We start from the raw sequence: 25851 nt of genomic DNA, 5'->3' as shown, positions 1-25851 counted from the left end.
GACAGTCTTTCTTCAATAAAGACCAGGCCTACAGGCTGCTGATTTGCTTCAATTTGCTCTGGTTGGTGTTTTATTTTTGTCCAAGGGAGCCCTCAGATTTTTCCTGCAACAGTACTTAATTCGTTCCGGAGGTCTGTTCTTAACCTGAAGCACCACTTTAGCTAACGCTGGAGCACGATTTCTGTTCTCATCCTGAAGCAAAGTTCTTAACCTGAAGCACTATTTCTGGGTTAGCGGAGTGTGTAACCTGAAGCATATGTAACCTGAAGCGTATGTAACCCAAGGTACCACTGTATTGTTTTGCCATTTTAAAATCCACTTTGCCAACATCTGTTGTCCAAAAGAGAGACGTTCCTAAGGACAGCAACAGCTTAATTTCAGGTTAAACCTCCGAATTGCTACCAAAAAATACAGCAATTTTATCTAACTACTTTTTCCCCATGTTTTTGTTTTGCAGCCAGTAGATAGAGGGCCACTCTGAGTGTTACGAAACTATTATTGTCGCTCCAAAGAAACTGAACCATTTCTGCCTGGGTTAAAGGGTAGTAAAAAATGTGCCTGCTAGTCATATGTGGCTGTACAGTTTTTCTTTGCTGGGAGGCTCCACAGAGAAAGCCCCACCCTGGAGGCAGCATGAGCAGCCAGCATTTTATGAACACTCATGATTGTGGTTTTACGAAGCAACTAGTTAATACTCCTCTTGTCATCAAAGGGAACTTGTTATTCCACCTTTCGCTAACTGAATGTCTAGATTTATCTAAGACTATGGAGACTTTCAAACAAGAGAGACTTCAATAGTGCAATCAACTCAGAAGTAAGCCATGCTGAGCTCATCTGCAAAATACTAAACTAAAATGTGGGAATGGGTTTTTGTGACCTTCAGAGGAAGGGCGGTATAATGAATTAATTAACTGCTGTGGGCGACACATTTCCATAACCCTAACCCACAAGAAATGCATCATTTCAGTGCTAAGTTCAATATATATTTGTTCATTGCATTCTCTACACAGCATTCTCAGCTGACTTCACACATAAAATCATTTCTGTATCAGTTTCAGCCACCAGAGGGTGGCATGCTTTTTTTTGTTTGGGTTTTTGTTTTTTTAAGCATTCAGACAATGCCTACAACAACAACAACAACAAAGGATAGCCAGGCCTTTGAGAAAAAGACAAAAGGCTAGGATGGGGCAGGGGCTCTGAAAACTACAAACTATGAGATTGTAAATAAACCCGTTTTCAGTATTCCCCATCCTGTTAAAAACAAAACCACACACATTCCCCTGAAAATAACTCACTAACAACCTGTATTTGCTGTTATTCAACTATTTATTTTATCTTATTCATGTATATGCCCCTCTCCCTTCAAGATAGTATCTTTCAAAGATGTCTTATGAGTAAAAACTGTTAACGGTGCAATAGCTATAGTCCCTGTTAGATGGTCCTAATCTCAGCTAACTTGTTTGGTGCGCGCTTATTAACCCATCTTTGCCACTCAAGTTGTTAAATTTCAAATTGGTTATCTGGACTGTCAATTCTCTGTGCCCAGTCTGAATACTGACCTTGTTATTTCTTTACAGTTTCATTCATTGGTTGCCTGCCTACAAAGGGTGGCTTCTTGTTTGATTTTGCATTTAGAGGGATACAGTGACAAACCACACACACAATTGTGAAGGACACCTGTGTCAAGCTCCACTTGAAAATACATGGAAGCTGATCCCTGATCAGATACCACTTTGCACTTGCTCCTATTTTAATATATATTTTTGAACACAGTTATGGAAAATAGCACACTACATTCCCAAACACTCTTTGCCACTGCCTGTAGAGAAATATAAGCCTTATTCTGAGAATAACAGAAAGTAATAATAGAAATAGTTAAGTTGAAAGTTGCCAGCAGACCAGAAATAAAATGGCCTTGACTGCTCCTGTGTTTTTAACCTCAGGTGCATTTGCAAAGGCTTTTCACTGAGTAGAGATAAACATCAACAGCTGTTCAAGGCAGGAGAGCAAAACACTCTTAAAGGCATATCAAAAGTATAAAAATGAGCAACTTTACATGTAGAAATTAAGCTGGTGAGTGGAGACAGGGAAACAGTGAGCTCTTCACCAGGTTTTGCATGTCACATTACAGAACCAGTAAAAAAAAGTTGTCAGCATACTAAGTAAGACCTTGATAATGTTCTGCTTCTTGTTCCAATATGCTAACTCTACACAGAAATGGGCCAACCCACAGAATCACAGAAGACAAACAAAAACCACATGATGCAGTGAGTCATTCTGCCAAATTATGCATTTATATTTGATGCTCTGTGCGTACAGTACTATGTGCGTACCACAGGGATTTCAACTATCATTTTTGTTTTGACACTGAATAGGAATACACGGCACTGGCAGTCAACTTTCAAATACCAGCTGTCTCACAACATGTATTTCCAACACAGCAGCGATGCTGTAATGTCCCTTGTTGAAGGTTTACGATGCCAGCATCAGCAGGCTCTTTAGTTGCTATCAGTCCACCCAGGAGTGCCACTTTTATGCCAAATACTCCAGATTGTACATAAGCACTACCATTTCAACTGCAAAAGCTGACTCACTGTATACTTGTCGCGTATTACTGGATGCTTGCAAGGAAGCACTTTTCCTTTCAGTACTTAAAATACTTCAGAAAAGCATCCATAAAATTGCAGAGGATAAATAATAATGGATGGCACACAGGTAAGCCTTCTACTGAGTTCAGCAAATACAGTGGTACCTCGGGTTACATACGCTTCAGGTTACATACGCTTCAGGTTACAGACTCCGCTAACCCAGAAATAGTGCTTCAGGTTAAGAACTTTGCTTCAGGATGAGAACAGAAATCATGCTGTGGCGGCGCGGCGGGAGCAGGAGGCCCCATTAGCTAAAGTGGTGCTTCAGGTTAAGAACAGTTTCAGGTTAAGAACGGACCTCCGGAACAAATTAAGTACTTAACCCAAGGTACCACTGTATAACCTATGGGAATAAAATACCTACATTCCACGTTGTAAAATAACAAAAAATCAGTGGAAAATAAAGTTTGGGGAGCAAAGGAATGCAGCATAATCTCTTACCTAGGCCTACTTTGTATCTCTGCAGTCCCAACTTTGTAACTTTAGCTCCAGAGAGGGAAGTGCTGTTGTCGAACTACTACAGTGGTACCTCGAGTTACAAACACCTCAGGTTACAAACGCTTCAGGTTACAAACTCTGCTAACCTGGAAGAGTTACCCCGAGTTGAGAACTTTGCCCCAGGATGAGAACGGAAATCGTGTACTGGCGGCACAGCAGCAGCAAGAGGCCCCATTAGCGAAAGCACGTCTCTAGTTAAGAACAGTTTCAGGTTAAGAACGGACCTCTGGAACAAATTAAGTTCGTAATTAGAGGTACCACTGTACTATGGTATGGTATCCTTCTCTCTAATTATGAGCTGATGAGTGCCAACAGACATTTAAATAAAATGGGCCTATTGTGAAACAAGAGGGAGTTATCGTATTTATAACATGCCCCCATGTGTAAGACAGCAGGCAGCAGGAGACCCCATTAGCTAAAGTGGTGCTTCAGGTTAAGAACAGTTTCAGGTTAAGAACGGACCTCCAGAACAAATTAAGTACTTAACCCGAGGTACCACTGTACTCCAAAATCCACAATGCACATGTGACAGACTGCCCTGTTGCATTCTGTGTTTCCTACCTATTTACGGGAAGAATCAGGGTCCAAGTCAACGGTGCTCACCAGAAGATGGCAGCTAGGAGAGCCTGCAGGCAGGGAAGCTCAGCATCTTTCCCTGCCCACTCAGCAGCTAGATGTGGAACAGCTGAAACTAGTTGCAACTTCAGGTGATCTTAAAAAGGCCTTCTTCCTATAAAAGAAACTGGATAAAGGGGGTAAACGTAACTATTTACTGAGCGATACTGATGACTTTGTAACATAAATTAGCACTCTATGCATGGGTAGCTAAGAAGATCAGGAGGAAAGAACTAGATAAAATAGCAGTCAACTGCAAAGGGGATTCGGATATTTAATTTGGCAGATTTTACTAGAGAATCTTCTGCTATTCTATTTTATGCAACAAACAATCTTAGTAGCTGTGACCGTGGTTTATAATGTATGTGTGGTGCCTGATGGTTTTTATGGTTATTGCAGTTTTTCCTCTTGTTATTTTTCCAAATGATGCCATGGCCTAAGGCTAGCACAATAAAAGTCTATGATGATGACGACGACGAACTATTTACTGTAGCTTTTCTTCTGGCTAGGTAAGAGTGGATCTAGAAACAGTTTGTTTATCCCTTAGAAATGACCAGCACCCTTCGATGAGAGCCAATGTATTATGTAAAATACAGTACCTTACATAATACATTACTGTAAAAGTAAAGGTACTGTGTGTTGGTCTGGAAGGGGGAGAAAGCACAATCAGTCAATACCTTTTACTTGGTCAAACCAAAACATTATAAAATAGCAGTCAAGCTTTCAGGTTGACCATGATTCTTAATTGGGATGGATATTAAAGCAAGAGAGGAGAGGGGACAGTGAATTAAAGGGGGGGGCAGGGAGACTAAGGTGACATGCACACCATAGGAGCCAACTCCTAGGCCCTTCGCCCACCCCCAAATAAAATATTTGAGAAGGCCGCCCCCAGATTGATGGACAATCCCATTCAAATAGAGTGTGCCATGCATGTGATGGATTTTGTAGGGTGGGACTTACTTGCTTCCCATGGGCGTAGCCGGTATTTATTTTAGGTGGGAGAGGTTTTATGTTGGGGCAAGGGCAGAACTGAGTTATCTGCATTGCGATCGGTCAGTTAGTTAACTATTTTTATTTATTTACTTGATGGGGTGGCAGCTATCCCTGCCCCCCCCAATTCTGTATTCAAGTTGGCACCCCTGACGCACACCATACAAACACATTTAAACCAGTTGGCTCCCCTGCCCCAATCTTAGGAGCTGTGGTTTGTTAAGAGCTCTGGGAACTGTAGCACTGTGAACTACAGTTCCCAAGATCTGGAGGGAGCCATATCCTTTACGTCTATGCTGAAAGTGAACACGTGGGTGTGGCTGTGCGCTGTCTCTCTCTCATGCACGCAACTGCCAAGAACTGTCGGCAGAAAAGACAGAAAACACCGAGCTGCTATAAATAAGCAAGTCCCCTGCACCCTCGTTCTTACAAGGCCTCCATTTGCAAAGGCCGATGCGCGGGCTTTCAAACGACAGGGTGGGGGGTGTGGGTTTGTGGAAGGAAAAAGCCTTCGACGCCCAATCTTGCTATTCTCCTGCGCCTTTTCTGCGTGGGTCGTTCTACCCGGGCTCCCCGCCTCCCCAGCCACGCGAAAGCCCCGAGGCGCTTCGGCCGAGCCTGGGTGTGGCTCCTTTGCAGAGACTCGAGGCGAAGCGGCGGCGGAGGGCGGGCTTCGGGGCCGGGCTTGTGCTGACGTTGCCCCCCATGATGCCGCTGCCGCCGCCGCCGCCGTCTCTCCGCCTTCCCTTCCGCGAGCAAAGCAGGCCCGGGTCCGTCGCCAGCTGCTGAGAAGCGCTTTGCATTTGCATTGCGCCTGGAGGAGACTAGAGCCGCTTTCTTTCTCCCTCGGATCCTCTGTCTCTCCTCTCCGGCGTAGAGGGAAGGGGTCCCGCCACCATGACCGCGTCCATGAGGCAGAGGTTCGACAAGTTCCTGCACGAGAAGAACTGCCTAACAGCCGTGCTGGAAAAAATCGAGAGCAGGACTGGCGTGAACAGGTCCTTCATCGCCATTGGTAAGGAGCGGCGTCTCTTCTCCGTGATGCCGTCTCTCTCTCTTTTTCCTCCCTCTGTTCCAAAACCTCCCCTGCGACCCGCGCTGTTCTCCCCCCTCCTCCACCCACAAGCAAACATCACGTCGACAAGGGCCATTGTGATCTTGCGATGTTCTCCAAAACGATGAAACTGGAGGTTGTTTCTGAAAGGGAAGAGAGGAAAGAAGCCCTTTTGTTTTGTTACGGCCCCGACGGCCCTGCATTTATTTATTTTTAATCCTCTCGTTTGTTTTGAAGCGTTTGCATCTGGCATCTCAACGCCGATTCAAACGCCAAAAGGCAAAGCAGCCCGTAAATGTTCTTAGCACTGAAACAGACGCTTTGCATAATAAGGGAGTATCCAGTCCCCCCCCCCCCCACGCATTCTCCACCCTAGCTTGCTTCGCAATAATGAGAGTGAAAGCTCCGTTTCGGAGCCCCCCCCCCCCCCCCGCTAGGATGCCAGGGGTCCTGGGTTGTGGGGAGAAGAGATTCTGGGCCTCTAATTGCAATTAGAGATCATTCTAGACAAGAATTTCAAAAAGCATGGGGGAAATGCAGAGAATACTTCACAAAACAGTGCCCTAAAATTCACACCTGGACTTGTTTCGATTAACGTCTGCAGGAGACTTTGTGGCTATTTAAGTTATAATTAGAGAAATCTTAATAATTATTCATAAAGGAAACAGCTTATAAGAAGTAAATAAGGATGCCAGAAACAGGATAAAGGAAGTCTTTTATTTGGTTGTTTGTATTGTTGTATACTATGCTTTTTGTTTGTTATGGTTGTGTCTGATGGGGGTGGATTTCTGTGTTGGGGGGGGGTTGTGTTACGTTGTAAATAAAATTTCCAATAAAAATTTATTTAAAAAAAGAAGAAGAGATTCTGGGCCTCGGCACCTGCCTCTCTCCCTCTCCCTCTTGGGCGACATTTATGGCAGGAGAAGGCGCATATTAGGCACCGTGTCCAAGGAGGGGGGGGGAGCAGGAGGTGGTGCGGGAGTCTCAGCCCTTGGGATTGAATGTCCAGCAGCAGCCGCCGTAAAACGGGCTGGTCTCAGGTTACAACAGCCCAGCTCCTTCCCCCGCCTCCTGCTTCATCTCTCTTGCTCTTATGCCGTGTTGGTAAAAAAAAAAAACCCACCACCACCAGATTTTTGTATGTATTACTGTGCCCCGACAGAAGCAGGAGGGGGAACCCCAGCCCTACTTTCGATGCCTTTGGAGGGAAATTACTGGTGCCTTCTGAGAAATTCGGGGGAGGAGGAGGAGGGGAAGAAAGAGAAAGAAACTCCCACAAGATGGTAATTGACTAGCTGACGTGTCTGGGCTGGACTAAGTATCGCTTTGTGTCTCGGATCTGCCATGTACCCTTTCAGTATCACAGGTTAGCTTCTCCCGCCACCCCCATGAGGGTTAAACTTCACGGTAAACAGCGGGCAGGATGTGGTGCCCCAGTTCTCCAGGCTTACGTTGGGGGCTGTGGTGGTTGTGGGTTGAGCCCCGTGGAAGGAATTCATCAGTTTCCTTCCCGCCTCAGCAGCCCTTAAGGAAACTTCCATCTTTATATAACTCAGCCTTTGCTTTATTGTGTGCCTAGGGAGGGCTCCTCTCCGCCCCGACTGACTTTCTGCTTTCTTTCTCAGCCATTGGTGCCGCGCTAGCCATCTATCTGGTGTTTGGTTATGGAGCGTCCCTCCTTTGCAACTTGATTGGGTTCGCTTATCCTGCATACATCTCGTAAGTTGTTCGGAGAGAGAAGCCTCTTCCTCTTTCTGTGTAATGGAACTGCATGTTGAAACTGGTAACTTTGGAGAGGGTGGGCCATGTGCTAGAGATTTCCTTTCCTCCTCCCTCCCTATTTTTTTTTTTTTTTTTTTGCCAGGTTGCAAGTGGCTGCCAAACCTTCAAGGAATTGTTTTGGGTTTTTTCTTAAGGCAATTTCAGAACTTGCCAGGCCCCTCCCTGGATAGGGCTACAGCATCCTTGGAGCTTACGGTAGTAGTGAGAAGCTTCTGCCTCACTCAGTAGGCTGACCCCCAACTCCCAATCTTGCCATCGCCCTGTGCTGTAGAATCAGAACTCACTGGAGTCGGAGGAGTCAGCAGATGGACTGTGACGTTGTGGGTGATGGGTTTGCACGATTTAGGCATCTTAATGCCACAAAAGGTTTTGGAAATAATAGAACTCTGTCTGGAAGGAAAGGTTACTTTAACAATTTCTGTTGCAATGAAAATTTTGGCTCTGTGCCCTGAAATGTTGATGATGTCACTTTGAAACCGTGGGGGGGGGGGTATTTGAGCAAATGTGTGGGCCTCCTCTTTTTTAAAAACAAGAGAGAAGTTTCGATCCAGCCAAAGTTAAGCAATTATTTCAGGGGGTTTTTAGACTGTCTTCCCCTTCTTTACAAGATGTAGCCTTAATACACATAAGAACAGGGCATTTTGTTGGCTGCTGCAACATTGGGCTCATCTAATGGGAACTTGACCGAAGGCTGAATGTTAACAACTGGTATGGATTAGGATGAGAGCCGCGCCTTAAACGTGATGGAAAAGACTGCAGTTTCGCAATCTTCTTGTGAAACGAGCACTGCGTTGGGAAAGGATGGTGAGAATTTCACATGTGAGTGCCCTGTCTTAAGTGCACCTGTATGTTCTGGAAAAGCTAAAGTGCTTTTTCACATCCCTCGACATCAAGTGAGAACTTGTATGTGTGAACTTGCCAGCACAGATCAAAGAGAGCTTTCCTCATTAGCCTTGCATCACTTCTCAGACAACTGAACTTGGCTAAGACAACATGGGTCCATGTGTTCTCTCTTCACAACCCCCCACCAACCGGGATAATAGCACTATTGCTATAGATTTAAGTTTAAGAAATCACATAATGGGGAAAGTTAAAGCCTTCCACCCGCACTGTGGTCAGTTCAGATCCTCCAGCCCAGCCGCTTTTAGCAACAACAAAGAAGACAGCATAGAATAAGAGAATTTTAGAGCAGGAAAGGACCCCAAGGGTCATCTAGTCCAACCCCCTGCAATGCAGGAATCTTTTGCACTCAAACTCATGACCTTAAGATTAAGAGCCTCATGCTCTACCGACTGAGCTATGTCCTCAACACCAGAAGATTCAGTTGTAGATCTCCTACATCAAATCTAGTTTGACCATATATAGGATATTGATGGGATGTCTCCTATAAATCTGTCTGCTTATGTTCATAAACAGCTTCTTGGCCAGCTCCTGTTTTACTTGTAACTTTTTTTGTCCGTGGAAGTACTTAGTATCTTTATAGAGTGTGAGTATGACATGGGGGGGTGAGTGTGTGTAGATATAAATATAGATATAGATATAGATTAGATAGAGATATCTATCTATATCTACACACACACACAATCCACTTTTTTAGATACAGTGGTACCTCTGGTTACGTACTTAATTCGTTCCAGAGGTCCGTTCTTAACCTGAAGCAGTTCTTAACCTGAAGCACCGCCGCGCGATTTCTGTTCTCATCCTGAAGCAAAGTTCTTAACCCGAGGTAATATTTCTGGGTTAGCGGAGTCTGTAACCTGAAGTGTATGTAACCCGAGGTACCACTGTATCTATATCTACACACACACACCCCCTCACTTTTTAGCCTGGACGCCCCTAAGCAGCGAACAGCATTGATGCACATTAATGCAGAACTATGCAACAAACACAATACATACAATAAATAAATCAAAACTATAAAATTAGCATCAGTATTTCGCATGTGCTTGTTTGTTACTTAGTGACTTGCATGTATAAATGGGTCACTTGCAGATCTAATATCCAAAAACAGAGCATTCATATTGCCTGAAATGCAATGTGATGCTTCTCAGTGCAGTCACCTCACAGGTTCCAGTGCCAGTAATCCAGTGGTAGCCATACCTGTATATTCTTCTTTCCTCTTCCCAGTGCTCGGTGCAGTATTCTCCACATGCTATTTGATAACGGTATCAATGCTGTTTCCATTATGTGGCTTCATGATGAGTAAGGTTAATAAAAGGAGCAAAAAGCTTGCATGTGTACATGCAAGGCCTCTAATGTGTATGTTCACATTGGATTCACTTGGACTTTCAAGCAGGATAGGAAGCATACAGTAGTTAGAAATGAAAGTAAAACAGAAGTCCCCCAGAGTTCACTGGTAAATAATGAAAATCCCTATGTGGGTTGAGAGAGGGGGGAAAGAGCTTCTGGTGGGCTTTGTACCGAGGTGGTGTGTGTTTGAACCGTAATCTCCATGTGGAATGATAATATGCAACCAATGAGATTTTTGTAGTGGTGGTAACTTGAAAATGTGCCTTCATCGTCACACAAATCTTGGTGGTCACATGTGCTCTCCAGCCCCCAGTTCACGCAAACATATGAGTGCAGACCAACTCCAGGCTCAAATGTGATTCTGTACACACCAAAGGCAGTGGTGTCATTGAGATACAGTGGTACCTTGGCAGTCAAACGGCTTGACTCCTGAACAAATTGGCTCCCAAACATCGCAAACCCGGAAGTGTGTGTTCCGGTTTGTGAACGTTTTTCAGAAGCCGAATGTCAGAAGTGGCTTCCAATTGAGTGCAGGAAGCTCCTGCAGCCACCTGGAAGCCACACCTTGGTTTTCGAACCTTTTCGGGAGTCAAACAGACTCCCGGAATGAATTAAATTCGAGAACCAAGGTACCACAGTACTGTCATGCCTGAACTGGCTTACAGTTCTGCATCTTGCATAGAATCATAGAATAGAATCGTAGAATCATAGAGTTGGAAGAGACCACAACGGCCATCGAGTCCAACCCCCTGCCAAGCAGGAAACACCATCAGAGCACTCCTGACATATAGTTGTCAAGCCTCTGCTTAAAGACCTCCAAAGAAGGAGACTCCACCACACTCCTTGGCAGCAAATTCCACTGTCGAACAGCTCTTACTGTCAGGAAGTTCTTCCTAATGTTTAGGTGGAATCTTCTTTCTTGTAGTTTGGATCCATTGCTCCGTGTCCGCTTCTCTGGAGCAGCAGAAAGGGTGAGAAGTCTGCAGACCAAAGTCTTAACTTGAGGCAGAGGCAGTTTCCCTTATACATTCTCTAAGTTTCTTAAATCTGACAGCAGTTCTAAAATTGCAGATTCCTAGCATAGGCTTATAAGCTAGTTGTATGAAATACTGTGTGGAGAAAGGGTCAGTAAAGTCCAGTGGGTGCTTCCATGTCAAACACATTTTTAAAATCCGTTTGCTTTTCGCATAGTAGTTATTTGCTATAGAGACAGCCTCAGTGGCCCCTGTCATTTCTAGAAAGTTCCTTGTCCCTTCCCCCAAATACAAATCATCCAATGATGCATGCTTCCTGTTTTTGGAGGGCTTCTTGTAGCAACCTGGTGAATTGACACATTTGCATTGGACAAATGTGACAAAAATCTAGTGGTAGATTTTTTCACACAGAAGCAGCCCCAGCCAACATAACCAGTAGTCAGGGATGATGGGAGTTGTAGTCTCGCAACTCCCAGAGGCCCACAGGTTTCCCATTTCTGCTGTACAGGTAACTGGGAGCAAGTTCCATTGAATTCAGTGGCGTTTGCTTCCAAGTAGCCATGCATAGTGTAGTTGCACAGTTAGGCTAATTGCACAATTGTCACTGTGATGTGTCGCCTGCGGGTCTGATAATAGCACACAACACTTTCAGAGCACAGTGCTCGCCCCGGGAGTAGAAAAAATCCACAGGCTAATATGTTTAGTGACGATGCAGCGAAATCTCCTTTGTACACGAGAAACTAAAGCGGCAGTGGGTTAAGCGATAGGATTTTTAAAATTCCGACACCATAAAACTGCAGGACGCTCTGCTTCGAAAAGGCTAACACGTTGCCTTCCTAAATATCTGTCCTTACGTTTTCCAAGGTGTTTTAAGTTTCGCTAAGTCTCAACATGCCATCTGGATGATCCTAGTTATTTCTGTGATTGACTCGTCCATGCTTTGCAGTACCAAACAGTTTTTATGTTGTCACTTTGACAATGTGAAGATAACTGCAAATAGCTCGCCGGAGTCTTGCAACATGGTTTGCTTCATCTTGGGAGTTGCATAGCAGAAGTCTGTGGAAAGTGTTCTCTTATGGTGAGACTGTGCTAATCTGGTTACCTTCCAGCACATTTCCCTGGGGTTTCAGACACTTTATGTAACAGACAGGACTAAAATTCTCTCTCTTAAAACTAGGCAGGTGGCCATATGTGGCCATATGTTGTCTGCTGCTGCTGTAGACTGCAGTGAGCTAAATGGATCGATGGGCAGTATTCTAAGCAATCTAAGCAGAACACTGTCTAAGCAGTGTTCGAAACTCCCATTGTTCTAGGCGCATTTTGCGACAGGGAATTTCATTAGCGTGAGCAGTTTCTGAGCTGTGGGCGCAGTACTGTGCCTAAGATTTCAGATTAAAACTGCAGAGTGGAAGGAAAAGAGGGCCTTTTTCTGCCTCCCCACTTCCAGCTACTCTCTAAAGACTGGAGGAGAGACCCTCTTAAGAATATTAGAGGGGAGGGCAGGGGAAGGACTAGACCATGTGCAAAATGAACATAATATTTTAGCTGCAATTTATTCATTTTCAGATTTGTATTCTTGTTATTAAAAAAACACACCTGGACATTCCGTTGTTGCACCTAGGTTGAAGGTGCCATTTAGCTCCCAGCTTTCATATCTCAGTTTCTAACACTGTGCCTAAGGCAGATGCCAGATGTGCCTAAGGCAGATGCCAGTGCCAGAGAATTACAGATCATGCAGGTCATATCCACATATTATATTTAAAACACATGGCTCCCCCCCCCCAAAGATACTGGGAACTGTAGTTTAAAGGTCTCTTAGAGGTAAACTATAGTTCCCAGGATTCTTTGGGAGAAGTCATGTGTTTTACATGTATGGTATGTGGGGGGGGCACAGTCTTAATAGAGGTAGGTTCATACCTTCCTCTTCTGCCTTCTATCTTATTTTCCTAGGTACTATACTGCATTCTGCTCTTGTGGTCACGTGCTAAAGCTGTTAGCCAACAGCACAGACATCTCCCATGCTGCATATTTTTATTCATTGTTGGACTTTTCAGGTTCCTTCTCACCTCATTGTGAATAATTGAATTATATTGGTGACCAGCGTCTCTGTACAAGGCAAGGCCAAAAGGCGAATTAAGTTGGGAAACCCTGTCCCACTGGTTTAATTTTGTATTTCTATAACACATGTATTGTCATAAGACTGAACTTTGTGGATTTCCAGACACTCTGGTAAATCACTTTCCATTAATTGCATCAGCCTTCTTTTTCTTTTCTTAGTATTTCTGGGCTCTGCCTAAATAACTGGGCAAAACTGAAAGTAGTTGAAAGTTCATTTAGCATCTCAAAGGTATTTGAATGTTTATGACCTACATAGAACACCAGAGGGAAAATATGCGTAGATTAAATATAAGTAACAGTAAAAAGAAAGAAAGAAAAGTGGGTCAGAACACTAGAGGAAAAAGGGATTCCTACTTGGCTTTGCAAAAGGGCTGTGAATGAATGTAGTCGTGTAAATTCTGGAGCATTTCTGTGGCAAACTCTGTTTAGAAACAGCACATGTAGATCCACAATTATTCCTGTAGGTTGGGAGAGGACAGAAGGAGTCTATCACGTCTGTTACCCTGCTTTTTCTCCCAAGGATAAGGTTACCAGATTTTTTTCAATGAATCTGGGGACACTTTTCAACTTCCTACTAAATAGATGGACTTTGTCAGGGGACTGATTTGTAAATCCGGGGACTGTCCCCGGGAAACAGGGATGTCTGGTAACCTTACCCAAGGAGCTCTTCATAACCAGCTTAATAAAAAAAGGTCCACAGCACCACCCAGAATGCTTGCTGTGACAGTGCCCTTTTCAAGGGTGAGGAGAGGAGTCCTGGCCTTTATCTCCTGCTTGGAAGTGGAGTTTTAGAGGCTGCATCACAACTGGAGGGAGGATCCCTGTCAGTTTGCATTTCTTAGTTCAGAAAGTATTGATCTCATCTGTAAAGATCTTTCCTATTCTTTTCTAGTCTGATTAATACAAGAAGCTACTAGAAGCTTCTCTGTGTGAGAGAATCAGAAGCAGAAGGGTTAATGATTGTTTGGGTTATATCTTCTGGGAAGCTGCTTTGAACTGGTTCTCATATCTCTATTCTGCAGAGTCGTGCTGACTATAAATATAAGCCAATAGGACCCTGGGTCTTTACTTTTCTCTTCCTCCCTCCCTCCCTCCCTCCCTCCCTTCTGGTGTGGTGTTTCTTAGTGTTAAGGTTTAGTCTTATTCTGAGTTAAGTTTATAAATGCTGCAACTGGATTTTGTATGGACTGAGCCAATCCTGATTGTATTGGATTTGATAACCATTATGCTACATTTGCCTTCAGCACAAGTAAAGCTCTGCTGAATGAAGTTCTATTGCCTCTGGTCTATTTTGGGGAACTCTCTAACATGTTTAAGGTTTTCCTCCACATGTATGACAACATATGACAATCCCACCCCTTGCTTCAGCAGAGACAAAAGCTGGTAGCTTGCTCCTTGGGGTTGGATGACAGAGGTGCTTGGGGCACCTTGGCCACCCAGCACCAAAACAAACACCAGCCTTTCCTTTTAGCTCCAGAGAGAAAAGCCTTGTCTACTCCGAGTTCCTTGCCCACCCAGGCAGTGGACCCACTCAATGCCTCGTCTGCCCACTGCAAACGTAAGCCCCTGCTGCAAACGCGGGAGCCAGGAAAATGTGTGGGAATCAACTGAAGCTCAGTGTAACTGCAAGGACTGTCCTTTTCCAGATCCTTGCTAGAAGCTGGGGGAAGGGAGCAGGACTCATTCAGAGGTGTTGCATAAGGTTAGGAACAAGGGGCCACTTGTGGCTTTTCTACTAAATTGTAGCCCATCTATGAGGCTAGCCAAAATGTGTGGACCATTGTTTATCAGGTAGATTGGGCTGAGTGTGTGTGATTATCCCTGGGTCACCTTTACCACACTATTTGAGTCACTCTTGTGACTTTGCCTCCTTGTCCACCGTGCTGGGTGGTGGGGAGTAAATGCCTTGTAGGAAGGACTTGTAGGGAAAGCCAGCTACCCTCTGTCTCTTTCTTGCAACAGAAATTTATTCCGTGCTTTTCAGTGCTCTGCTGTTGATTTGCAGTATTCTCAAGTCAGCCAGAAACCGTTCCACTAAGTTCACTGTGTCTCTAGCAAAACAGCAGCTACCCATAAAAGTCCATGGGCTGATAGTGTCCCATGCTTATGTGGCTTCTCGTGTTAGGCTGCATCAAAGCTTCTTTGAACCTGGTTATTAATTTCCCTGTCCAGTAAAAGCAAGAATGTTTTTGCCTAATTCCACACCTCAGGCATTGTCTTCATCTGCACATCATGGTAAACCGGGTTGGGGAATCTCCAGTCCATGGGCCTAATCCAGTCCACCAGCTCTCCTCATTTTACCCACCAGGATATTTTTAAGCAAGCTGCAGCCACCTGTCCTACAATTAATGTCACCAGGTGTAGGGAGGCAAAGGCTGGGATGGCTTGGTTGACAGGGGCCCTGCAGGCACTGCCGGCCAGCTGTCTGCCAGGCACCTTGGAAGCACTGTGCAAAGGGCTTTCTGAGTCCTGCATTCAGTGCCTCCTTTGGAAAGAAAGAAAAAAATCCTTCTTTGTTCGACATGGCATTCGTTTCTTTCCAAACCCACTGAATTGGCAACTTGACTGAGTTCCCCATGGGAAACTTGATCGTATAGCTGATCCTTGCAGAAAGCAGCTCTGTGGTTGGTGCTCAGCTGAACATAGGGCTTCCCAGGCACCCAACAATCAATCAGCTACTGCCTGTCAGCTGATAGGCGGTAACTGGAAGCCCACTGGATCAGTTGCACAAGGACACTGTTGCAAAGACAATCCCTGAAGCAGGCTTGGAGTTACTGCCTGTCAGCTGATGGGCGGTAAATCTAGGCTTCACCGGTGCTTCAAAGCACTATGCAGGGTTATTTGCAAACACTGAATGGTGCTTTGACGTCCCTGTGCTGTAGATGATTATCTTCTGGAAATAAATTTGACAGGTGGCTGGCCTCATGTTCTGTAACCAATGTTTGTTCTTGGCTTACTTGTAATTTGTTTGAGAGAAACGAACCATGATCCCAGACAGAGATTCTCACCAGGGATCTCCTCACCCAGCAGGGATCTCCTTACCCACAATAATACAATGTCTCACCCACAATAATAATTCCTGGTTTGGACATAATTGCTAAGCCAGAGACAGTGGCATGTTTTTCTCTGTGTGGTAGCAGGACGGGGCAGATCAGCCCAGATCAATGTGTTCACAGTAACCATTAACTACGGTTTACCCCAATGTGCAAACTGGGTAAGGATCGAAAGGGGAGCTCTGTTTGTTTGTGCCTGTTCAGTGTGCTGAATTCTACGTATGGTACTGGAAAATTTGACAACAGTCTTGAAACTTGCCTTACCTAAAGTGAGAAAAAATGGCCTCCATGGTGGATCACCAATCTTATAATAAAACACATGGCTGTGATTTTTTCCAGATGAAAGCCTGCATCATGCTCTGCTTCCTCATATACGTTGCTACAGTCCAGCCTTCCCCAGGCAGGTGCTCTCTAGATATTCTGGACTGCTGCTCCTATCAGCCCCAGCCAGTATGGCCAGAGGTTGGGGATGGTCAGAAGTGAAGTCCAAAACATCTGGAAGGAATTAGGTTCGGAATGGATGCTATAGTTTAAGTAACTACTTGACATTAAAAACAAGCCTGCAATTATAAGGCATTGCATCATACTGTTTGGGCACAGCCCAGCTTTCAGTCTACTCTGCCTTCTTAGAGATCATAATATATACAATATATTTGCTTCGGGGACACTGGATAGTTGTTCTCGAGTGTCAAGTTGTTAGAACAGTGTGACAATTTCAACTCATCTTTTCAAGAAACCTGCCAATAAATCTAGGTCAGTGAGAGTCTTTTAATTTGAATTTCAAAATCTCCCCAGCCCAAGGCCTCCTGAACACAATTCAGCAACCTCCAATTTATATTCTCATTTGCTCAACCAAATTAGGTTTTGCATATTGTGCTTGGTACATTCAGCCCCAGTGAAAAACCAGTGAAATTGGTTCGGGATAGGATTATCTCTCCATAGAGCTGGAGGTATAAATTGACAGCTTCAGCAAAGTCCTGATTCAGCAGATCTCTACCTGGGAGATTTAGGCACTTAAAATGGAAGAAAATGTTTCTTTGGCAAACATATTAAAACTGATTCCGTGGCAACCACTTCTTGCCCCAGGTCAGCAGTCAAGTGGCTTCACTTCAAAGCATTTTTGACCCATCCCATTTTTACTGAGCTGGTGGGAAAATCCTCCCTCTGATCACTCTTTCAAGACATCACTAAAATATTATTCCTTATCTACATTAGTCATATCTTGGGGACAGAATAAAAGAGTGTGATGGTACTTGCCCAGAGGGTGGGGGGAAAGGTCATTGCACTGCCCTTTATCATCTTACAGCAGGAAAGATTATGACGGGGTGTGTCTGTTATCCCAGAAGCACTGGAACTTAAACATTTCTTCCCAATTGCAGAGTAGAAATTTAGTGTCCAGATGTGTTATTCATTCTCTCTTCCCCCCCTCCTCTCCCCAGAACAAAACCTGTTCTTCTAGTTTCCAACTTCTGTTGTTTTTGAAGTGCTACATGTTTCTGTAGGTCAAACATATATATTACAAGTCGGTTTCAGAGTCTCTTCAAATCTTACCTACCCCTCTGGTCCATCAAGGGCAGGTGTTTACAAGTATTCACTGTGTTCAAATATACCTTTCGGGCGGGGGGATGGGGGAGATGGCAAGAACTGGAAAAAGTTTATGATTGGAAAGCAGTAACAAGCAAACACCTGTAGAAAGCTCTTGTGGCAGAAAGCTCTTGTGTTGTTTGAAGCAGAAAAGCTGTTCTGACAAGATGGCCAGAGGCAACTGACAGCTGCCTCACCAAACTCCCACGCCTACATTTATCTTAATACAACAGGCAACAGGAAGCAGCCTAAGAAAAACTATATGGTGCAGCTACACGTTTAGTCTTTAAACCATTTTCTGGAGTGTCACATTGATTTAGATAAATCTCAGCACCACCACATCCCCAAAATCCTATTGGCTCACTCCAGTTAGGTGCAAGTCTTTTTCCTGTATCCTGGTAGGAATTTTGAATTTCGAAACAGCTTGATTTCACTTTGCACTGGGTTTTCATATCTAATGGATATGCAAATGGCATAATTACAGGCTTTGTCTGGTCTTGAAAAAGAACAGTGTTTTCCAACAGAATAACTTAGTATAAGTGATCATTAAAATAATTATTCACATTTAAGAGGCAGCAGCAGCAGCGGTTTGGTTTTGACAGTGTATAATGTGAGTGGTTCTTAATAGCTCTTGATGTTTCATAATCCACCAAGGTGTTTGGTAGCCTTTCAATATAATGGGGAGGGAGTACATTCTCAATGGGCTTCCTGCATCTGAGCTTTTCAGGGAGCCTCCTGGGCTGTGGACCCCCTGAAGTTTGTGAAACATGTGGAATCTACCCTTGCTCAAAGTGTGTTTTATCTTCATGGTATCACTGGAACTTCTGAATGTTCTTAAGTGTACAACTTTGCTACCTGATCATGTGTATAGCTAAACTGGTGCACACAGTAGCTTATACCACCACGACCATATCACTATCGTGTGCCTCAAACAGGATGCCACCTCCCCAAACCACCTGCAAGACTATGCCAGCCTTGGAGCCGGCATAACGTATCCCCACTGCCCCAGGCTGCCATAGAGAAAAAGAAAAAGATGCTTCCTCCATGTTCTGCCAACAGGGTTTAAAAAGTGATAGTTCGCTGCTACATTATTTTACCGCCACCATTTAGGATTGTTTTTAGGATCGTTACTAGCAAACCAGATTTTGGTGGGAAATTGATGTAGAGTGCGTTTAGTTTTGCAGCCCATTCGTATCCCTAGTACGGATGTTATAGAAGATTGTAGCTGTAACTGTAAAGATAATGCTAAAAAAGTAAACCTAGGACAGCTGCTTTGCCTGCGAGCACTCAGTTTGTGAACTGCCCTGAGATCTACGGATGAATTGTGGTATACAAATTTAATCAACAGCAACAACTGGAGTAGATCTGTGACCATGTGTGTATGTGTTGTAGAGGGAATGAGCTGACTTACCCTTTTAATGTTTTTCTTTCAGCATCAAGGCTATTGAAAGCCCTAACAAAGATGACGACACACAGTGGCTGACCTATTGGGTTGTGTATGGCGTCTTCAGCATAGCGGAATTTTTCTCTGACATCTTTCTCTCCTGGTTCCCTTTCTACTACATGATTAAGGTATGTTTCCTTGTACCCTCAACTGTAGCCTGCAGTGTGTTGTCAGCCTACAGAATTTACTGCCACAAGAGGGTAGTGATAGCCACCAGCTTGGATAGGTTTAAAGAGGAGAATAAGGCTCTTAAAGGCAACAAACCATGATGGTTGTGTTCTGGCTCCATCATCGGCTGTGTGCTTCTGAATACAAGCTGGAGATCACAAGCAGGACAAATGCTGTTGCACTCAGCTTCCGATTGTGGGCTTCTCATTGGGATATCTGGCTGACTACTATGAGAACAAAAGGTTATAGACTAGATGGGCTGTTGGTCTGATCCAAGAAGACTCTTTTCGGTTCTTACGTTTGGCTTTTAAAGTCCATGATGCAGGCGCTTCTTTTATACCATCTGCCGTGCAGACATACCAATGTATTCCCCAGGTTTTAAGAAGCGACCTACTGGATCAGAGCAAAAGGCTGTCTAGAGCAGCATTCTGTTCCCCACAGTGGCCACAGAGCTGCATCTAGGAAGCATCTTACAAGCAGGGTGTGAAGGAAGGAGTCTTCTCCTGCTAGTGCTTCCCAGTAACTAATATCCATAAGCACATGGTCACTGGTCTTGGAAGTTTCATATAGGATTGAACAGGCATGCTTTCCGCTTATTGGCTTCAGCATAGGACTGTGACCTGTTCAAATAACTCTTAGGTGCATGTTGCACTAAGTGTCATTTGCATGGGTTTTCAAATGTGAACCACACATGTAGTCTTTATACAGCACTTTAGAGTTTTCAAAGTGCTTCGAATACATTATCTTACTGCAATCCTTACAACAGCCCTGTATTTTGGGGAGGGGGGTGAAGCAGAGGCACCAGAGGTGAACTAGAGGGATATGCTTATGGTCATCTATTGCCATGGCAGAAGTGAAATTCAAACACGGGGACTCTGGATTTATAGCTCTGTGTCTTAGATCATATGCTATACCAGCTTGTCCTGACATGAGGATTACAGATCTTTCTATGCCACTAATGATAGGCAGTGTGATAAAATCTGGTTGGTTTCCTGATTCTTTCCTTCTCCCCCCCCCCCCTATTTTTTTGCAGTGTGGATTTCTGGTATGGTGCATGGCTCCAAGTCCCTCAAATGGGGCAGAGCTGCTTTACCACCGAATTATCCGCCCCTTCTTCCTGAAGCATGAGGCTCAGCTGGATAACGTAGTAAAGGATCTGAAAGACAAAGCTTCAGAGACAGCAGACACCATTACTAAAGAAGGTGAAGTCTATAGGGCCAGTATATTCCAATATTTTTTCTGCCCTGGCTAGACTACTTTGTGGATAACTGTGAATATTTAGCTGGTTTTGAACAAAGGTGGTGGGGGTGGGGGTGGGGAGTGATGCGGTGAGATGTACTATGGCATGTGGGTCTATTTTATTTGAGTTAAATCATACGATTTACTGCCATATTACGTTAAGGAAGAGACACAATAAAACCCAAGTAGCTCTTGATGGGATGTGTCTGTGTTTTCCTCTTTTGACCATAGTGAGTAGCATTGGCTTTGACCTGAGCAGTAGAGGCAAATTTCATGGCACCTGGGATTGCATCAAATAAGCACCGAATCAGGTACTTGATGCTGAAAATCCCAACTCATTTTTCAAAGACAAACAAAGTATCTAACCCAGGGGAGTGAAGCCCTCCAAATGTTGTGGACTCTCATCAGCCACAGCCAGCATGGCCAATGGTCAGGAATGATGGAAACTCTCGTCCTGACATCATCTGGGGGAGCCCATGAACGTTTGAGTTGCACAGAAAATACCTTATGAAATCTCAAATATGGGAGGGGAGAGAATGTTGGGGTTCAGCAGAAGTCCCGCAGGATAGGTATGGTTTCCTCAGCCACCTTGTTGTTCAGCGTGAATAACAGCAGCAAGATAAACAATTCTATGCAAATATATTTCATCTGCTTAATTTAGACAGGTTGCAGAGTTTTTAGCACTGGGCCATTTAAAAAAAAGCACACCCATAACTCCGAATATTGATGTGGGCATTTCCATAGCTGCGATAATTCCAGCTGCAATGCCATTATAATTAAAGCTCCTTACGAGGCCCTTTGTCTTTGCCAAACAAGATATGGTGGGCATGTACCAAAGAGGGTGGCACCTCTTCTGGAATGTCCTCCTCAGACAGGCTTGAGCAACACCTGCATTGTGATCTTTTCAGCACCAGGTAAACACCTCTTTGTTTCCCCAGGCTTCCTGATTTTAAGGGTTGTGGTTTTTTTTAGTGATCTACGGATTTTTTTGGAGTCTTACTAAGCTTTCAAGATTAGCAAAATTTTGGTGCTGCTGTGAGATTTTATCTCTACATAGATTTTCTCTCTGCTATTTTTATGATGCATTGTTATGGCTCTCTTTGTGCTAAATTGTTTTACTTTTATTGTAGCTGGCCAGAGAAATATTGTTGTGCGGTATATAAATGCCACTTTCTTCTTCTTCTTTCAGCTAAAAAAGCAACAATAAATTTACTGGGCGAAGAGAAGAAGAGCACTTAAAACGGTTAACTGGAAGATAAGTTTCCTCATCACTTCCCTTATGCAGCTTGATGTTACTGGGGACTGTGATATAGTAATTTGAATCTTGTTGCCTTGTAAACATTTTTTTATTTTATTAAAGGAATGTGTTGTAAGATTGCTTGCTTTTGCAGTTCTCTGTATTGAAAGTAAGCATTTTTATTTAAAACCAGTGCAGTGGGTAGCATCTAAAGCTTACAGATTAGTTTATTCATCTCCTGAGCAGAGAAGGGACTTTCAATACTGTCTTGTCTTGCAGTTAACGTAAACTTTAAATAAAGTATGCCCCAGGTTCTGACCATTACACTTTGTTTCTTTGTGCATGCAATGTCCATGGTAAAAGCTCTGTTGCATATCTGACAGGTTCCCACTGTAAAGTAGTTTGATAGCAAAGCATAATGACAAATGCTTTTCATGCCAGTGTGTTTATGCATATAGAAGGTTAAAAAATCAAAAAGCCTTATGTTAATGTGTATTCTTACACTCACGCCTCTAACCGTGTTGTAAACAGTGAAGACTGGTTATGTACGGTGCTGAAAACAAATATTCCTTATTGTTGCACAGACTGCTTGTAACTTGCAGTATTTCGTCAAGAGTGTGTATCTATGGGAATTGTCCTTAAAACACTGCGAAGAACACTTTGTTGTTTATGACCAGAGTTGCAATGGTTGAATATACATGCCGAATGGATGTATGTGAAAAGGAAGTGAGATAATGATGCCTAGGTCTGTACACTCATCTGGGCCTTATCCTGTGGCCTGTGTGGAATAGCTGCTCTGCAGTGGAGCCTCCTACTGCTGTTGATGCACATGTGTGATGTATGCTGAAATATGCTCATGAATATTTGCAACAACAAAAAAACCCACAATAACCAAGGTCTCACTATGTGGCAGCTAGCAGGTGCTCCTGGGCCCTTCTCTAGGCATTAAAAAGCCTTGCTTGTTTCTTTTTAGTTAAGGATTTCCAGTGGAACCAAAGGATGATGATGTATTCTTACAAAGAAAAGCAGGTAGATTTACAGCTATTGTTAGGGTTACTAAACATGTGACTGTTTAAAAAAGAAAGATAAGAAAGCCAATTGAAGAGTAGTGTCCACAAGAAGCAGACGTTCAAAAAATACTGAATATTTGAAAAATATATAGGATAATTTAAAAAGAATTTATAGGTAATGAGACAAAAACGGAAAGCGATATTGTGTCTGGGATAAATAACACCTATGTGAAAGAGAAAGAATGAGGAAAGAAGGTATCGCATAAATAAATGCTATCATTACACATGAGATTTTTAATTGGGATAGTGGAAGAAGCAAAGCAAGTCATACCAACACTAAGCAGCGAAGTGGTTGCAACAGAAGTCAGTGAACAGGGTATCTGCCAAAACAGGCCTCTTTAATATTTGTATACGTATTTATTTTTTTAAACCGCTGTTTGGACCTGATTTAAAACCCCATTTTGGAAAGCACCCTGATATACTCTACCAAACACTGTCCCTCTTCAGCATCCATTCCTTCCTATCGGGCTCGGCACAGAGTGTTACTGGTGGTTATTTGAAATCTGCTTTGCACGTAAAGTCGAAAGAGCTTCCCTGCAACTTTGTAGAAAAGAAACTAAGAGCTTCCCTGCAACTTTGTAGAAAAGATACTAATCAATACAGGTAATGCCTGGCTTGGTTCAGTCAAGACAGCCATCTAGGTTGGCATTCTGCCTCTACCACGGAACAGCCACATGCCCTTGCAAGCTTGCCAGCAAGACAGAATGGTAATAACCAGCTTCTGCCTATTTGGTAGCCAGACTGTTCCTGTTACCAAGGTTTCATTTTTCAAATGTAAGATTCATAACAAGCCTATTCTCTATACTATCAAAGCTAGTGTTCACTACCATATCTTCTAATTAAGTCAACTGCACTGCTTTTCTCTTGGTGACCAATGTCCGAACGGTAGCACTACTTAATGCCAAATCAGCAATGAGGTAGCGAGATGTGGAGGGAAAGGACTTGCCCCTTGACTTAACCGTGATTTAGCAGCAAAGGAAAGCCAGAGTACTGTATTTTAAACCTTATGTTTGATACAAATGCTTTTGATGTGCATCCAAGCAAGCACATGATATACCTATGTACAGAATGCAGGTAAAGGGGCGAGGTAATGTGCATCCCTACATCCTTAAGGAATGATGCGCTGGTAGTTAACACTTGGTTGATGTATATGCTTCTCAATCAAGTTTGTTCCATTCTGGTAGTAGACCTGTAAAGGGCTGCTACTGCCTATTACAAACGTGAAACACCAGTGGTGCTAAAGGTCTTGTGTAACAACAGAGGAACAATTTAGCTAGTGCGTCCACCCTTAGCAGATGTTTCTAGTTTGGAAATTATTTGTGTCAGCTTTAAACTACCTTGAAACTGATGACAAAATAAGGCCACACTGGTGGGCTTCAAGTTTGTTCATAAGCATTTAAAACCAGTCTGAAAGAGTCAGAAGATGCTAACATTTTAGCTGCAGAGCAGTCTTGCATGCTGTAATGTTTTATTTCTATTGCATTTTTACGTGCTTTTGAGTAATTTATGTGGAAGCTGAACTGATTAAATTGCTGCCATATTAGATAGATTGTAGGGCAAGGTGCAAGCGAGTGTAAATTTGTGAAGCTCAGATGATTTATCCTCACATAGAAACAAAATCTAGTTATATATACATTGAAAGTATCTCTTCAATTTGCAAACATAGCAGAACAAAGTATCAGCAGCCTTACATCAATGTATCCATCACATACAAAAAACTGCACGGAACTTGATGTAGCCAGAGGATGCTTTGAGCCATTGTAGAAGAGGGTCCCCTCACAGCCACCTGTACCTCCCCAAAATCTGCTAGTGAAGGTTGGGGGACCCTTCAGAACTAGGGGGTAGACACAAGGGGGGCTTGCAGAAGAAAATCAGTAAGACCACCTCCCCCATCCACCCTCCTGCAGTAGGTATGTCTGACAGATCTCAGTCCCTTCCGCAAATGGGAGGTGTTCTGTTTATAGAAGGGCAGCTCTGGATCCACACTCAAAAATTATTGTCAAGTGCTTGAAAAAGTTAATATACCTTACCAGCTTGTGCTGAAGATGTAATGTACGTAGAAGAATGCAAACAAATAAAGAACAGTATCTCAACCTAATGTGATTTTTACGTTTCTTCACACAAGATATACACACTGCATGTAGAGGAATTAAGAATTATGCAAAAATTCATTTTCATCCAATATACTATTGCAAAAACTCACCTGGCTAAACCTTCACAGTTGAGCTCTTCGTCTGCATAGTAAAAAGGGCTAAGAAAATTCACTAGTGGGGGTAGAGGGAGGTGTGGAGGGTTTCATATAGTTTATACCATCAATGTTTGGTCATATCTCTTTTTGTGGGATAAAATATTTGCATTTATGGGGAACATTTTATTCCTCTCCTTTGCCTTAGAGCTGACCAAGGCAGCCCTCTTGCTTTTAACCCCTCTGATTAAGAGATAAAATAGAAAATGGGAGACCGATATGTATACAAATGGGGAAAAGTAAAAGGAATTTGAAATACACTATTTATCCAGAGTCTAATAATGTTCAGTTCCCTGCTGATGCTCTTTTTTAAGAGGCCAAAGCAGCCATAGCTTATGGTAGCCCTGTAAGCTGCACTTGAAACACAAGTCCTCAAGAAGTTTGGGCAGAAGAGACAAAAAAAAAAACCCTTTAAAAAAATCCTTAAGAACATATGCTTTTGCTGGAACAGTCCGGTGGCCCATCTAATTCAGCATCCTGTTCTCAGTTGACAAGCAAATGCCTACAGAAAGCTCACAAGCAGGACCTGAATTTAACAGCACTCTCCCCTCCTTACAAAACAGAATTCAAGCAAGACTAACAGACCAACAGCAACCATGCTACTTTGCTCAACCCCACATTCTAATTTTACTTTTTAATGTAGTAAAATCACCAGTTTTCCACCATGTGAATCATCACATTCGTCATGTGACATGAAACCGAAATGGTAAAAATGTCACATGATGAATGTTGCTTGACTTTGACCTCAATGTAGCAAGAGTTGGTATGTATCATGAAAATGTAATCCCATGTCCAGCCATCATTACAAAACATCCCTTCTTTAGACAAATATTTGGATTCATTTTATAAATTCCACTGACTCGGATAGAGTTCTCATTTTAT

The 25851-nt window shown here is 43.3% G+C and overlaps 1 protein-coding gene and 1 long non-coding RNA gene across 5 annotated transcripts; one reads left to right on the top strand and one right to left on the bottom strand.

Annotated features, from left to right (window-relative positions):
• The first annotated feature begins 5447 nt into the window (after positions 1 to 5447).
• REEP5 (receptor accessory protein 5) lies at positions 5448 to 24817 on the top strand. Of its 4 annotated transcripts, XR_013977211.1 has the most exons (6): positions 5448 to 5766; positions 7431 to 7524; positions 19000 to 19138; positions 20212 to 20380; positions 21607 to 23243; positions 23278 to 24817. XR_013977211.1 is itself a non-coding variant. In XM_080973262.1 (5 exons), the coding sequence occupies exons 1-5, from the start codon at positions 5649 to 5651 to the stop codon at positions 21654 to 21656; spliced, it is 570 nt and encodes a 189-aa protein (XP_080829388.1). In that variant the 5' UTR covers positions 5448 to 5648; the 3' UTR covers positions 21657 to 24817. The 4 variants fall into 4 exon arrangements, 3 of the variants coding, with proteins under 3 accessions (XP_080829388.1, XP_080829389.1, XP_080829390.1); XM_080973262.1 differs by having other exon boundaries at positions 21607 to 24817; XM_080973263.1 differs by lacking the exon at positions 5448 to 5766 and adding an exon at positions 7126 to 7171 and having other exon boundaries at positions 21607 to 24817.
• On the bottom strand, positions 12945 to 18993 carry LOC308458472. Its single transcript, XR_013977453.1, has 2 exons — positions 15667 to 18993; positions 12945 to 13647 (listed from the first exon to the last, which is right to left on the bottom strand). It is a non-coding gene; the product is annotated as an uncharacterized lncRNA (long non-coding RNA).
• Positions 24818 to 25851: the final 1034 nt, after the last annotated feature.

This window comes from Podarcis pityusensis, assembly GCF_964106645.2.
Source record: "Podarcis pityusensis genome assembly, chromosome: 11".
In the NCBI taxonomy this organism is placed as follows: Eukaryota; Metazoa; Chordata; class Lepidosauria; order Squamata; family Lacertidae; genus Podarcis; species Podarcis pityusensis.
Note: the sequence above shows the minus strand (reverse complement) of the source record. Positions and strands in the feature narration are given on the sequence as shown.

Excerpts from the sequence above, each read along its gene's own strand:
- REEP5 (XM_080973262.1), top strand. The coding sequence starts at position 5,649 with ATGACCGCGTCCATGAGGCAGAGGTTCGACAAGTTCCTGCACGAGAAG. Across the intron at positions 5,767-7,430 it reads CAGGTCCTTCATCGCCATTG|CCATTGGTGCCGCGCTAGCC; the intron begins GTAAGGAGCGGC and ends TTTCTTTCTCAG. Across the intron at positions 19,139-20,211 it reads CTTTCTACTACATGATTAAG|TGTGGATTTCTGGTATGGTG; the intron begins GTATGTTTCCTT and ends ATTTTTTTGCAG.